This window comes from Babylonia areolata, chromosome 7 (genome assembly GCF_041734735.1).
Source record: "Babylonia areolata isolate BAREFJ2019XMU chromosome 7, ASM4173473v1, whole genome shotgun sequence".
In the NCBI taxonomy this organism is placed as follows: Eukaryota; Metazoa; Mollusca; class Gastropoda; order Neogastropoda; family Buccinidae; genus Babylonia; species Babylonia areolata.
Window position 1 is genome coordinate 33,923,311 of NC_134882.1, and position 15,981 is coordinate 33,939,291.

A 15,981-nucleotide genomic window follows, 5' to 3' on the forward strand; every position below is an offset into this window, starting at 1 on the left:
ACATGCCACCTTGTCCTGAATATATCAAGACTGCCTAAAGACAAACCAAAGCATGTTGCTTACAACCCAGCTGACTGCAAAAAGGGCCATTTTAGGGCTGCAAAACATGAGCACACAAGAGAAAAGGCAGTGAGAGTCACCTTCCTCTTGCACTGGTGCTTGCCGCAGTCCCTCAGGTTGGTGCATCTCTTCTCACACAGGTATTCCTTGCTGCACAGCACCTCCTTCTGGGACTGACTGCAGCGACAACGCTTCAGATGCACTTGCAAGCACTGCACACACCATGGCTGTCTACATTTACACCCCAGGCACAAGGAACATTACCTCTGTAAACATTCTGACAGCAGTGCAGACAGCTGTGAATGTAATGATAGCAGTATAGAGATAGAAGGGATAAAGCAAGTGTGTTCATTTCTCTGGAAACAGTATGGAGGCAGAAGAGAAAGAACTAGAGTGAGTACCTGATTCACACTATAAAAATATTTTTAAAATCCAACAACTATGCATACTTAACTTTATAACAATGTACCACGCATATATGCGCAGAGGCTGAAGCTGCGCTGAGCACATCATACACATATCTGCGTGGTAGCGCCATTTGTAGTTAAACACACAGCACGCACATCTGCGTGCCGATTTTTGTTTCGAAAGAAAGACTGCCTGTTAACAGTCTGAGGGAAAAAAAATGCATGGAATTCCACATACCAATCATCCATCTATTTTTAGACCAGTTTCTGCTGACCCAGTCAGCAATATCCGGTCGAATCCCCAACTTGAAACAAAGTGCTCAAGACCAGTCATTTTGCTGCAAGGATGGCATCGAGACGGACAAAGCTGACTGTCGTGTCACTTGAAGTGCTTCAAGAAGTTGTTTAGAATGGCTCTGGCGATGAAGGTAGCTGTTCAGAAAGTGAAGATGAAGACAGAGAAAATGAAGACAATTTACTTGAAGATGTTGTCGTTATGGGTGACAGTGAAAATGACAAAGAAATTGACGATACCGAGGAGACACATGTAGGTGATGGCAATCCTGATTTTCAACTCGAAAATGGAGAAAGCGAAAGTGCCAGTGATGATTCCATGGTTGTTGATGATCCGGTCAATAAAAACTATGTGCAACCTGCTGTTGGTGGAAATCAGAGGCAGCAAACACGGGTGCGCGACATCAACAACTTTCCATGTATTCCTGCTTTCACCGGTCAGTTTACATTTTCATCTGTCTGTACTTTTTTGAGGTGCTGAATTCAGATCATGCACCATTCAAACCATACACTGTGTGTGTGTGTGTGTGTGTGTGTGTGTGTGTGTGTGTGCGTGTGTGTGTGTGTGTGTTCAGTCAGTCTCTGTGTGTCAGTCTCAGTGTATGTGCTGTGAACAATCACTGAATCAGTCTATAACACTATGTCTTTTTGATGTGGTTAGTCAGTAAACACTAGGTCTTTGTGAAGTGAACAATCAGCCTAGAATAGTTATGTCCTAGTGATGTGAACAGTCTGTCTATAACAGTACATCTTTGTGTGCTTCTCATCATCTTCTTTTGTTTTGTGCTTGTGTGTGAAGCTGAATTTTACATTATTTTTCAAGATTACCTCTCTGGATGCTTGAGGTGAGTGAAAGATTTTATTATTACATTATTAGCTGATGTTTTGACACATTCTTCTGTATGTTTTGTGTAGATTAAAAGTTTTGCTTTTTTCCACTTTGGGTGTCTTTGTTTCCTTACATAGCTGATACAGTAACAAAAACACATCAGTGTGATAGATGAAAGATTCTTTTTTCCAATGATACCAAACACTTATGCTGAATCTGTAATGAAAGGTAACAAATTTCTTCTTGAAAAGTACTATGCAAAACAGCCTGTTTCCAGGCTAGAAATGGCCACTGAACACCTTGCATGTGGCGAAAATCCACCCAGCTCAGGTACGCGGTGACAGAGTTAAATGGCAGAAATGTTAAACACTGGAAATAGTTCAGACACAATGCCATCAATGCAAATGTTCAAACTGCATCAGTGCATGCTATGAAACACACTCTGAAATCATCTCAAGTCTAAAAAAAACAACAACAAAAAAAACAACTAAAATTAGTATATACGCATTCAAGACACACATGACAAAAATATGAAGATAGGAGCAGATCTCACCACGATAAAAACATTTCCTGGAAATCTATCAAACTTTCCATTTGCTTATACTGGGAAGTCTGTATGGAACATGAAACTGAATGTGATAAATACACTTTTTATTTATTTTCTGCTTGCATCCTCAAAACACAAGCACAAGCATACACACACAACACCTCACCTGTCCACATAGTCCTTGATGACAGCGCTGAGTACAGGTGTGCAGCCCACACAGCAACAGCTGACCACAGGTGTCACCACAGGTTGGAATGTCTTCAGTACAGGGCAGCTCAAATGCTAGAAGAAAGAACCAACACTGTGCATAATGTTGCCTAAGTCAAAATCAAGAACAAACTTAATTTTAAAATTAAAAACTTGCCATCTGTGACGCACAAAGAATGTCACAGATTTTCAAATTATAGTTTTACTACAGTGCTGCAGAAAATATCTTTGAGTTTGATTTGTGTTAGTTACATAGCAAAACAAAGTCGCGTCTGCCCCTATCCTGCCTGCTGGCATTGCACTCCCCACCTGCAGCTGCATGTGTGCTTCAGACTTGGGGTCTAGAGCTAAATGTGTGTCCACCGGTGACTTCTACCAATGACTGTACAATGTATTATCATTGGTTCCCGAGAGACAACCACCATGATGATGATAGTTACATAGCAATGAAAACAATAACAGAATGACATTGACTTTCTGTTAATTCTAAGTTTCACTGTTATCACTCAGAGTGAGATCAGAAGTACTGATTTTTTGTTTACATGGTCCTGTCTTATCCATTTGGGCATCACAGTTCTGGTCCAGAAATGAAAACTGTAACATCCAAGTGTGCAATCAATAAGTTTACAATGTCCTAAGAAAAGAGACTATTAAGTCTGTTTGTTCCCTCTAAAGAGAGCCTTTGCAGTCTAATAAACTTGAACCATGTGTGTGTGTGTGTGTGTGTGTGTGTGTGTGTGTTTGCGCGTGCACACGTGTGTGTGCGTGTGTGAGTGCACGCACATATGTGTGTGTGTGCATATGCGCATTTATGCATAGGGGAAGAGGAAGGAGGAAGGTGAAGAGTTAATTTTCAGTCTGCTAAGGGGTCATTTACCCACGCATCAAACAATGAGGACTAAACTTGTGTGTGCAATCACTTACTTGTCTTTTTACAAGGGCACTTTCTCACACCAGCCCTGGGACACGGGCCACATTTACCACTGTGACATATCTCTTCACACAGGTGGTTTCCACACCTCAGTCGTTTACCACACGGCTGAAAAGTAAAGCATACATTGTCAAATCTTTACTCCATCGGTGAACACAATTTGATGACAAGAATGTCTGGTCTGATAATACAATAAATGAATATCAAATAGTACTGCACAAACCCATTCGTTTTTCCTTTACTGATCCATACTTGATGAGCATGATGCCACCTTTACAAGCAGAAAAAAATGGAAGTTAACAACAGCATCATATAAATAGCTCCATTCAAAGCCGCTTCAACTGCTGATAATATCTGTTTAAAAGTAATGTGACAATCTTCATCAGAATGTTCATTGTCAATGCCTGCAATGACAAACCGTTCATTCACAGAGACTCTGAAACTAAAACTTGAAAAACGAAGCCCAGAAACAAGTAAAATTCACACAAACTCTGAATCTAAAACTTGGAAAGCGAAGCCCAAAAACAAGCATAACTTTGCAACAGTCAAATTAGTGTATAAATTTGGCCCCAACAACACCAAAAGGAAATTAGTTACTGTCAAAACAGACTCCTACCTCCTGGCAATGCCACTGGGGACTGGCACAGGGTCTGCTGTTTGCAGACTTGCCACAACTGCAGCGCTGTACACTCGTCTTTGAACATGGCTGACATTCTCCTGCAACAGTGCTTACTGTATACGCACTGCCTAAGCAACACGAACAGAGACTAAGAATAAAAAATGATTTGTCTCAATTAAGTTGTGGGAGCTTGTTACTACCACAAGTGTTCAGTCTCCTAAAAAGATTTTGTTCATCTGAAAAAAATGGCTGGTTCTGAGTCAAAGCTAAAAACGTCATTTTCTCCACATAGGCGGATAGTAGTTTGCACAGGCAGGAATGTCAGACCCCTGCCGGAGTCTGCACTAGTTGGGTCACGGTTAAGTATGTGTAATTAAACAAGAAGCTATCAATGATTCTGCAAAGCTGTTTATTTTCTTCAAATCATATTGAAAACAGAATCCTGCAATATCTTTCAAGATTTGGTATACACAACTAACTGTAGTAACCAGTCTGATTCTCAAGGGAGATAGCACACAGGGAGAGAATCATAAACTGAAAAGAAACCAATATGCTTTTAAATAATTACTAAGTCCATATACAGAAAAAAATATTACAGAGACCAGTTTCATTCAGTCGGTACATAATAATGAGAAAGAGAATTATAAAAAAAAAGGAAAAAAATCTACTTTTACATAAATAATAACACTCCACGATTCAAAGCTTTTCTCATCCATCTGCCATTTGTCTCCCGTGAGTCAGAATGTGGACTTTGACAAGTAAGCCACATTTGTTTTTTCTTTCAATTCATATTTGCTGGAAGCAACTGATCTCCGATTCTTCCACAGGAGCAAATACAATTGTACAAGGCAGACTGTCTGTGCCATTCTAGGAATCACTGGCTGCAGTAAACCAGGAGATATTTATCTTCTTATTTTGTTTTGTTTTTTTATCTCCCCTTGCAGAGAAACAATAAAATGTTGTGTTAACTCATTCAATACTGCCTGATGACTTCCTTCATTATACTCTCTGTACTGGCCGTTTGTTTATGTTACAAGAAAAATATCTAAAAAAAAAAAAAAAAAAAGAATTCAAGTACATACAGCTGCGAAATTTTGTGTTAACATAAAAAATAGAATGGACTAACATTTGGCAAAGTTTCAAAGCATTCACTTGATTATTGACTGATTTATCATATTTTGAAAAAATCCATGTTTTTCACAAATGACATAAAGGGGGTGAGTTTTTCTCATATAACAGAAATTTTACAAATGTGGTCTTTTGTAACTGTAGACACTTCCTAACTGTAGCAATTAAATGGGCAAATGCCTATGCACAGTGGATATCCACTATAGAATCAATTTGCATTTGACTGAGCCACAGTACTTGCCGAAGTTGACGGAGACGCCATACTGTCAAGCGAGAAGGCAAGAGTTGGGTGACTGTATGCACACATGTATTGTACTCAAAAAAAGGCATTCTCAGCCACAATAAAAGTACAGGTTCACCTTTGGGTGACTGTAGAACAGAGCTGAGCCATTTAGTTTCGTACATGACCGTTAACCTATCAACTACAATTTTTTAAACTAGCAGTACGCTATAGCGTACCACAGTAACAAAGCGTTTTGTGCATGAGGTATGCTATAGCGTGCCTTAGCATAGAAAGAGTTATATCTGTTGACCCAAAGCATGTGCATGCTGCAGGAAGGTACAGTGTGTGTCTAGTTTTACCTGGGTGACAGGTGTCCTCACAGGTGTGGTGGCCACAGGACAAGGTCTTCCTGCACACCTTTCCACAGGTCCATGTGCGAGCATTACAGCGACGAGGCTTCGAGCCACCACCACCACAACAGCAAGCAACCTGCACCATCTTGGGGCATGGAGGACAAGGACCTGACAAGACACACAACACACAGGTATTCATTGTCATAACAGATGTTTTTTCATCTGTCTACATAAATAACTGAGTTTTTTCTTTTCATTAGCTGCTTGAAGGCATTTGTCATTAGGTTTAAAATAAATCATTGTAGTTTTCATGATAAAAGTGTCCTCTGAACTTATCCAATGGTGAAGTATGATAGAAACCAACACCTCTGTTTTATCTTACAGAACACATAACAGCCAATTTCTAAACATCATAATTTTTCAGAAATTTTAAGAACTGCCGCATGTAAATCAAATGCCTGAAAGTGTGAGTGTTTTTTCCTAATTTGTACAATTTCTCTCACACTGAAAATTACAAAGAAACAGTTTGTAAATACACACACTCACAAAAGACCAACACTGCATGAGCCTGGTTCTGGCTTTGAATACCTACATCAGGGGACAGGCCAGCCAGCTTGTACACAAAACACAGAATTAGACTTAGAAGAAACATTTTACAGTACAACATTGTTAAAGCTAACGTTTTATGACATAAAATTTAGAGAACAGACACCTCTCTCACCTCTCTCTCCTTCCTCTCTCACACACACACACACACACACACACACACACACACACACACACACACATACCTGGATGACAGTTAAGCAAACATGAGTGACCACAACTGGGCTTCAACGGTCGACCACATGTCTGGCCACAAGAATGAGGAATCAACCAAGGATCAAACTTGGGGTCTTCCACTTTCCCACAGAAACACAATGACCGTGTTGGACAGTCACTCTGCTTGTACTCATGACGACACTTTGGGCTGCACACACACTACAGGCTACTACAAAGTAACCAGAAATGACTGTACTATTCTTTAAAAGTCAAAAAGAATGACTACCATCACAATTTTGGCTAACAAATTACAGGATTTTTTTTTTTTTTTTTTTTTTTTTGCAAGTGACAGTCAACCAAAAAATATACACCATCAAGTGTTACCAGCAGTAGTTGAGTGAGGGTCAGATGAATTATGTGTCAGGCCACAGAAACATACAAGTGAAAATCACACACATGACAGTACTGTAAAACATTATGAACAAATACATGTTCAACAAAAGCTTACAGTTGGGCCTGCAGCAAAGTGTGGGCTGAGTGATAAATGGTTTCTCCACTGTAATGAGAATTCATTTATAAATTATATCTGTCTTTTGTGAAGGACTATAACCATCAAACTAGGAGGCAAGATTGCACTGGCTCTTGGTGATAAAGCAATAGCTGCTAGATGGCCTTTGGAGATCAACTGTTCAAAAACCCTCTTGGCCAAGAAGGTGGGATGTAATTTTGGTGAGACATTCTCCACAACAATCAAATTCTAGCCCAAATAGTCAGGACAGCAGTTGCCTCTTCTGCTCCTTTGATGGTCATAGTCAGCCACGACTATCTATCATACTGTGCATGTCTATGGGCCTTTACACACCAGAACCAGGGCACATCAAGGTCCGGGCTCTGGCCAGCCTGTTCAGCCTGGTAGTGGTGCTGGTAGACCCCCTCCTTCACCCACTTCTGTGTGCACTGAAGGTGAAGCATGCAGAAACACCCTTTGCATGTCCATATCTGAAACAGTTCACTCCAATGTTTCTGTACCGAGCAATCAGGAAGTCAAGAAGAATGTGGAACAAGAGAGGCAAGGCCTTCAAGACTCACTTGTGATACACTTAAAAAAAAAAAAAATCTAATCATTAAAATGTGTTCTGTATTTGTTATTACAAAGCTTCGCGTTAAAAAGAAAAAGAAAAAAAGTCTTAACCAGATTCGAATTAAGTCCCCTAGCAATAATTACAGAGTACTTTCCCTTTTTTACTATCTGCACCAAAACCTTTCCAAATAAATAAAACTTCCATGCTTAGCAAAAGAAGTTCCTGTTTGAACAAAAAATGATAATAATGACTGCTCTTGTTGTTGGGTCAGAATATCAGATCAAAGTGCCAAGTTTAGAGAATACAAAAAATATAAATATAACAGTAAAAGCAGTTTGCATATAATTAGGCTTCATTTTTTATTTTTTTGTGCCCATCCCAGAGGTGCAATATTGTTTTAAACAAGATGACTGGAAAAAACTGAATTTTTCCTATTTTTATGCCTAATTTGGTGTCAACTGACAAAGTATTTGCAGAGATAATGTCAATGTTAAAGTTTACCACGGACACACAGACACACAGACACACGGACATACACACACACACACACACAGACAGACAACCGAACACCGGGTTAAAACACAGACTCACTTTGTTTACACAAGTGAGTCAAAAATAGTAAATGGATCAAAAACAAGACAAAAAAATATGTAACATAATACACAAAAGTTCATCAAGAACATTTTAACAGTAGCATCATCAAACTGCAAGTTGTAATGTTTTCTTCTTTTCCCCTTTGAATTCTGGTAGAAGCAATAAATGATTTGGAATGTTTTTGACACAATAAATTCTGACCTAAAACTTCTGTGACAAATGACAACTGGTTAAAAAACTGTTTTTAAATAAAAAAAAAATTTTAAAAAAAGCTTGCGATAAAAATGACAACAGAATAAAAACTTTCATTACAAATGACAACTGGACAAAAACCTCTGTAACAGCGTATGTCATGAAATGTCGCTCGCCAATGCTGTATTGATGTGCGCCGTACGTCATGTTAAAACGTTCTATGTTTTGAGTCCCGCACTGCAGAAAAAACAGTCTGCTAACCATTAAATTAGCTCCCCTGAGAGCTCTTTATCTCCTGAGTTCTATTAGCTAAAAGTATTCACCTATTGTCATATTTATGCCGAAAGTTTTGCAAGTTTGTACGAAGCTCAAGTTGTTTTTGCAAAGCCATGGCTAAACACAGACAAACCCCAACACTTGCACGAGTACTGGAAGAAATCCTTCACGATGCAAACAGTAGAGATTAAGATTGTGGACTGAATGAGATAGAACTGTGTGAAGATGATGCCGAAGACGCAGATTTTGACATGCAGGGGGGTGGAAGGTGGGGTTGCTTGACAAAAATGAACAGACAAGCTCAACTGATTCAAGATGCAGGTGGGTGTTTACGAGGTTTGTCAGTTTATTATTTGCTTTCTGTTTGTTTAACAATGAATATAACTGCATTGTGTATGTTATGAATGTGTTAGCTGTGATAAGTAGCTTTGTCAGTCACTGATCAGTGTCTGTGTGTGTGAGAGAGAGTCAGTCACGTGTGTACTGTGTGTGACCAACGCTGCGCGTGGGGACGTGGCTTGCTGGTTGGCTCATTGTTGATGGCAGCGTGTGTCGCTCGCCTAGAGTTTTCTGTGAATTCGTTCCCGAGTGTGTATTGGTTTGTTGTTGTTGTTGCTGTTGTTGTTGTTGTTGTTGTTGTGTGTGGGTGTGTATGAGTGGGGGAGGGGCTGGAAGGTGGGGGGGAGGGGGAGGAGATGTTTACAAAACTGAAATCAGAGAATGATATACAGATTTGTATGCCAAAATTACTTTGTAAATGCAACACTTGTAGAAGTGTGTGCGTGCGTGCGTGTGTGTGTGTGTGTGTGTGTGTGTTGTCATTTTGTTTAGTATGAGAAAGAGAATGAAGGGGGTGTGGATCAGTTTCAGTGTGTGTGTGTTGGAGGTTTGGGGGGTGAGGGGGGGGAGGGGTTGGTGTGTGTGTGTTTGTATTTCAGTTTCTGAAAACAATCAGAAATGAAATGGTACCATTTCATAACCTTTTTATATGTAAAAAAAAAAAAAAAAAAAAAAAAAAAAAAAAAGCAAAATAACCCCAACAAACTCAGTCTTTTATGCAGTGTGTTTCAGGAATGCAGCATGGTGATGATCATGATGTTCGTCCTGGACCATCTGGAGTTGACAACTTGCCACAAACCTGCAGCTGAAGACCAGCAGCAGCAAGACCAAAGGGCAGTAAATAAGCCTTCAGCAATTCTGGATTACAACAAAAACATGGGTGCCATGGACCATCTTGACCAACAGCTGCAGCCCTACAATGCCACAAGGAAAACCCTGAAGTGGAACGAATATCTGTGTGTAAGTTTTCTACAAATTGCCATGCTGAACGCACACACCCTCAACAAAAAAGCAGGCAACAGCAGTACATTCCTGGACTTCCAGGAGGATGTAATTAGTGCCATGATTTTTGGTGAGCAAGACCCAGACACTGCTAAAGATGACCACTCTGTTCATCTGTGTGGACAACACTTCACTGATGTCATCCCACATACCCCACAGAAGGCCCGGCTACAATGGAGGTGCAGAGTCTGCTGGAAGAAAGGGTAAAGAAAGGATGTGAGGTTCTACTGCCCAGACTGCCCCAGCTAACCGCACTGTGTCTTGAAGACTGTTTCCGCAATTACCACACACAGCATTTTTACTGGCAATAGATGCTGGGTGAGTACACCCTTTTCATTCTTTGTGTGGACTGTGTTGGAGACTTATGGAAGCCTTTTTTTATTTCATTTTATGGAATTTTGTTGTCAGATTGACTCATTATTTGAACATGTGAGTATTAAAAACAAACTCTTTGTTCATTTTCCTTTCATTTGATATATACTTTTATGCATTTATCTTCAGTACGTTTTGAAATATAAGCAAATTAAAATCATTGGCGTGTTTTTCTAGTTTTTCTGAAGATTTTCTCAGCATAGGCTATAGCAAAACGTACTAACAGTGAAGGGGTTAATAAAAACCTGTCACAAATAACAACTCTACAAAAACTGTTACAAATGACAACTTGACAAAAATGTCTGTGACAAATAAGAAGATTAACATTCTGTGACAAATGACAATGAGACAAAAACTTGAGCTGCAAGTGACTCACAGCATCATCTCTCTTGATGTTGTCAATGCAGATGAGGCAAGCCGACGTCCCTGAGCGGAAAGAATGCAAGAGGTGCTCCTGGGCTTTGGACACATCGCCTCCTTCTTCTTCATTCACACTGTCTGCAACATGCCACACCCTAAAACAATAACAACAGATAACATCAGTGTTAAGGGAACAAACTCATCACCTGAACAATGCTATCAGCTTGTGACAACACTCTGTGATGGAACTTCTAGCTGCCAAGAAATTGTGCTATAGACAGCACAATGAGTTATGCTTTCGAACTAGATGTGTACGATCTCAATACAGGAATATACATGCACGTATGCGTGCGCACGCGCACACACACACACACACAGGGTTCAAATTGATTATATACACAAGAAAATTGCAAATAATCTTTGAAAACAATATTGCTAAAAAAAGCAGTGCTGACAACATTGCAAAAACAGTAATGAGGGAGACAGTGAAGTGTGGGGGAGAGGATAGACTGGAAAGTTAAGATGGAGGAAAAGGGAGAGAATTCCAATGATGTGGGCCACGGATGGAGAAGTATCTTTGCCTTCTTGTCTTCGCTCAACAACTATGAAAAGACACAAATTAATTCAAACACGAAAGGAATTAAATTTTATTTCTTCTGGAAAGCGGAGTAAAAAAACTGTCAAACTCACTGAAAGTGGCTGCGCAATTTATGATCTTCATGAAAAGGCAGCTAATATGAAATATCCATCAACCACTCACCATAATTGTTGGAGTATGACTTGAACACGTTCTCCAGCACTCTGTCCCCAATGTCATCCTGCTCTTCATCAGAGTTTTCATCATCTTCAAATTCTTTCAGATGTTTTCGGACTGCTTCCTGGTGACGACTGCTGGCCTCCGCAAACACATCCCTGCAGTTCTCTTTTTCTGTACAACACACACATTGTGAGTGTCTAAACAATAACATTTTGATAAAAATGTTCCTGGTTTATGAGAATCTTGTAATGTTAACAACAACAATGCAGAATTTACAAATAAACACTACATACATGAATACCTAACACAAAATTGAAATAAACACATATCCAGTTTTAAGTATTTGTGAAGCGCTGCACTACTTCTGTTACTATTCTACATGGAAGTCTCATCCAACTTCTCAGAAGTGTGCAAAAGCAATAAACATCAACACACTCATATACCTCTGACACCCTCACAGACCCGCACCCACGCAGGCAGACACACACACACACACACACAGTATGTAATACTTCTCATTTTTTACAGAGCTCAGGGCTTCAAGTAATGCTTGAAAATGTGTGTCCCTGGCACTTTGAAAATAGAAACGACACACTGTACTTACATTAACCAAATCCCTGGGACATTCTAAAATTTTCTAGAATGAACATTTTTTTAAAACCGTGGAAATTCAGTCTGATGATGGGGTCTGCTACAATGAAGAGTTGTTTCCCTTGGCCACTACTTGGCCTAAAAACCAAGATAATTAGGATTGGAAGATATACCTGTCTTTGTATGTGTGTAGCAATGCAAACGTGATTAGAATATGCAGTATTAGTGCAACCCTCTGAAGGTAATCTGGGAACCCCTAGAATCAGGGTAAAAGCATCCCTAGGACCCCCAAGATTTTTAACTTACCAGAAGCCCTGGGTACACAATAAAAACTCTGGGCTCACCTTTCTTTATCAGCCTGTTGTGATCACCCGAAGCCCATATATTTCTGCTGGCATGACTGGCACCATGCTGACTGTGGTGACCCCCCACAGAACCAATCCCTCCAGGCCTGCTGTTCTCAGCCAGCTGTTGTCTCCCCCCTGATCCTCGTCCTCTACCTCGTCCTCGCAAATACGCTGGTTTATCCATTGTGACAGTGCTGCCAGTACAGTCAGACAGATTCATGATCCTCGCATCAGTTCTGTGCAGTTCCAAAGCAAGTTTCATTTCATTTCAAGGAGGCATCAAAGTATGTGGACTAATTGTATACATGTGCTATAACATTATCTGCTTTTAAATAAAAGATTAAAAAGTGGCCAGAAAGTTTGGGGTGGGGGGGAGGGGAGAGAGAGTTTGTACGGGCAGATGCCTGACACATAACTAAAAAGACATGTCAGAAGAAGTCTTTCTTCTCCCACTCCTAATATACATATCTTTACAAATACAATGAAGACAGATAAAATGCTGGTGCAGAGCAGTCAAACACTTGTTTTTAAAGGTCACAGAAACATTGTTATAAACGTTGCCAAGTCATGCAAAATCATTTTGAAATGCAAAACACACACACACACACACACTCACACTTACATAAGTCAACTTGTTAATGGAGTGTGTAGATCAAAGCTCGCTCGCTCTCTCTCTCTCTCTCTCTCTCTCTGTCTCCTTTCACACCCTCTCTCTCTTGGGGCTGGGGTGCAATTCAGGTACATAACTGCTTAAACCCTTGCATGTGTATGTGCATGGAAGCGATTGCAGATGTATGCATGTGGATTCTTCTTCTTCTGCACACACACACACACACACACACATCTATGTGCGCACACATACACACACTCAATGAGTTCTCTCAGCCAGTCAATAATATAAACACATGGAATGGATTGTCAAAATCAGGTACTGACATCTCAGTAAGATACAGTAACTCATGAGGCCAGAAAAAGCTTGCATGGTGTGACTCATGTCATCAACAGTGAATTCACAGCTCAAACAGTGCCGCTTTCAAAGTAATTTTCAAATAGGATTAGGATTGTGTCTCCTCACAGAACTTCAAAGAACATGACTCAAAGAGGCAGTTAATAAAATTAACAATAAAGTTTGCATATGTTACTACCATATGTCCTACAACTGTACAGTGATAATCTAACACATTTTGAAGCATTTTTGTACAAGAAAACCATGTGTTTGGGACCTTCAATCTACACAATTTGTGTTTCATTAATGTACTTCATTCAGTAATTGATATAAAACTCTTGAATGTCATGTGTGTGTGTGTGTGTGTGTGTGTGTGTGTGTGTGTGTGTGTGTGTGTGTGTGTGTGTGTGTGTGTACTGTTACTGACTTGACAGAAACAAGGTTTTCCTAAAATAGCCTCTTTCAATATAAATAAGTAAAAACAGGTAAACAATTATGATGACTTCACATTTAGAACACAATAGCAGTATTTACAATGAATATGTAATTCTACAGTTCCACCAGGCAGACAAAAAGTGAATAATGTGAATGATGATAACTAGGCCTGGGCTGGCTCATCAAATGTACTTTAGGTCACTGGTGATTGAATAAATAGTGATTCAATCATCAATGATCCCATATATATATATATATATATATATATATATATATATATATATGCGTGTGTGTGTGTGTGTGTGTGTGTGTGTGTGTGTGTATTGAAGTGTATAACTCTTTTTGTCACAACAGATTTCTCTGTTGAAATTCGGGCTGCTCTCCCCAGGGACAGCGTGTCACTATACTAACAGCGCCACCCTTTTTTTTTCTCTCTTTTTCTGCCTGCATTTCTTTTTTCCCCTATGCAAGTGGATTTTTCTGCAGAATTTTGCCAGGGACAACCCTTTTGTTGCCATGGGTTCTTTTACGTGCGCTAAATGCACACTGCACACTGGACCCCAGTTTATCGTCTCATCCATATGACTACTATCCAGACCACCACTCAAAGTCTAGCGGAGGGGGAGAAAACACTGGCGACTGCTGGTGCGAATCAAACTAGTGTGCTGAGATTCTCTTGCTTCCTAGGCAGACGCGTTACCTCTAGGCCAACACTCCACTTCACTGGAGCAGGGTCCAGGATGTTTGCCAAATCATACACTGAGGCATGGCCCATTGACTCACATCAATGCCCAAAGTAAAATACATGGTTTGGAACTACTTTCCATAAACTAATTAAAGATATACCAAGCTGATGCTATTGGGATGTCAGAAATTGGTTATGACATACTTGTGGAACTCCACTCCAATCCTGTGTTACTTTTTTGTTTTTTGTTGTTTTTAACTGTGAAAATAATTATGTGATTACCTTCATTGTGGAAATAACTGAATAGTTCAAAATTTACATATCTGTAAGTAGACTGTGACATATCTGCTGCTGGCTGAAGGAAACATATAACTTATTATTTTCTCAATCAGTGTATGAATCTATTCATATGTTTTCTGAATTGATGCTGAGTATGAGTCATTACAGTTGTTGGTGTTGTTTTCAATTAAAGTAATATAACTAAATAACTAACACTTGCTGTGTTTGTCATTATGTTATAGATATCTTCTTCTTGTTCATCAGATGGACACCCCAGTCTCCATGATGAAGGCAGCTGTACACTGCAGGTCCTCCTCAGAGTGGTAGAGCTTCTGGGTCACTGGAGTTGGGTAGGGCCAGTATGTTATACATAATTAGCTTACAAAAACAAAAACAAAAACCAAAAAAAAGTTAAATTTAACTTATATCATTTTTTGTGTAAATCTTTTTTTTCTGATTTCTGCAAAACAAATCTAAATTCATATTTTAAAATAAGAAAAGTTAAAATTATTTGTATCACCAAATGGTGTTTTCTCCTCAACGCTTAACATTACAATCAAAAGTTTAGGGGAATGGGGGGTCGACTTTTACTGGTTGATGATTGGGTGTGTGAATGCAAAGGGTGACCGGGGCATGGGGGGAGGGGGTAAAGAGGTATGTGTGTGTGCATGTGTGTATGTGTGTGTGTGTGTGTGTGTTTATACGTGCAACACAACTACTTATCATAAGGGTGTTATGCTCTACATTTACGAGCTTAAAAATCCCTTTTTTTAAAATAATAACGACAACGATGATGATAAGAACACACGAAGTTGAGCAACTTCTAAGGTTACGTCAAGAAACAACAGATTCCAAAAAGAAAATCCATCTGGATTTCAGAAATATGTATGAAATAGAAACACCAAACACTGAGATCGTTTTTAGAATTAACTAATGGGGTAAAAATTACCAAATGCGTGGTTGAGGCTCTAAAACCACAACCGTTACCCCAAGAACCACAACAAGACACACCACTTGTCAACAAAACACCACCTCAGCAGACGACACTAAAATGAAGATCAGCAAGGACACGTCAGCTCTACAATTAAGCGAAGACGGAAATAGTTTGCAAATAAATGCTTATTCAGTCGGTGAAAATAGTTTGAAATTCAACCAACCATTACTATCAAACAATCACGTTCTTGAATAATCACATTCAAATGTTCAGGTCTGTCAAGTGTCTGCAACTGAAAAGGTGTCAGCTCCTGGGCGCAGACATCTTGAATGAGTGTCATGGGAAAAGGCGATTACAGATATATTTGGGGTTATAAATATTAATTGTTAAATAAAAATCGTGGTATTTTTCAAATTAACGAGAATGGTGT

At 39.5% G+C, this 15,981-nt stretch overlaps 1 protein-coding gene across 2 annotated transcripts in view; it reads right to left on the minus strand.

The window, feature by feature from the left end:
* The window catches only part of LOC143283982 (NF-X1-type zinc finger protein NFXL1-like), a 29,023-nt gene extending 13,137 nt beyond the window's left edge, over positions 1-15,886 (minus strand). Inside the window, exons 1-11 of one of the 2 annotated variants that reach the window (XM_076590474.1) lie at positions 15,775-15,886; positions 12,270-12,466; positions 11,338-11,505; positions 10,594-10,715; positions 7,223-7,359; positions 6,390-6,568; positions 5,605-5,766; positions 3,892-3,992; positions 3,269-3,383; positions 2,304-2,419; positions 141-272 (exon numbers count right to left, since the gene is read on the minus strand). In XM_076590474.1, the coding sequence (XP_076446589.1) occupies positions 141-272; positions 2,304-2,419; positions 3,269-3,383; positions 3,892-3,992; positions 5,605-5,766; positions 6,390-6,568; positions 7,223-7,359; positions 10,594-10,715; positions 11,338-11,505; positions 12,270-12,456 (1,419 nt within the window). In that variant the 5' untranslated portion in view covers positions 12,457-12,466; positions 15,775-15,886. The remainder of the gene's footprint in view (positions 1-140; positions 273-2,303; positions 2,420-3,268; positions 3,384-3,891; positions 3,993-5,604; positions 5,767-6,389; positions 6,569-7,222; positions 7,360-10,593; positions 10,716-11,337; positions 11,506-12,269; positions 12,467-15,774) is intronic. The other variant, XM_076590475.1, reaches the window with a different exon arrangement.
* Positions 15,887-15,981: the final 95 nt, after the last annotated feature.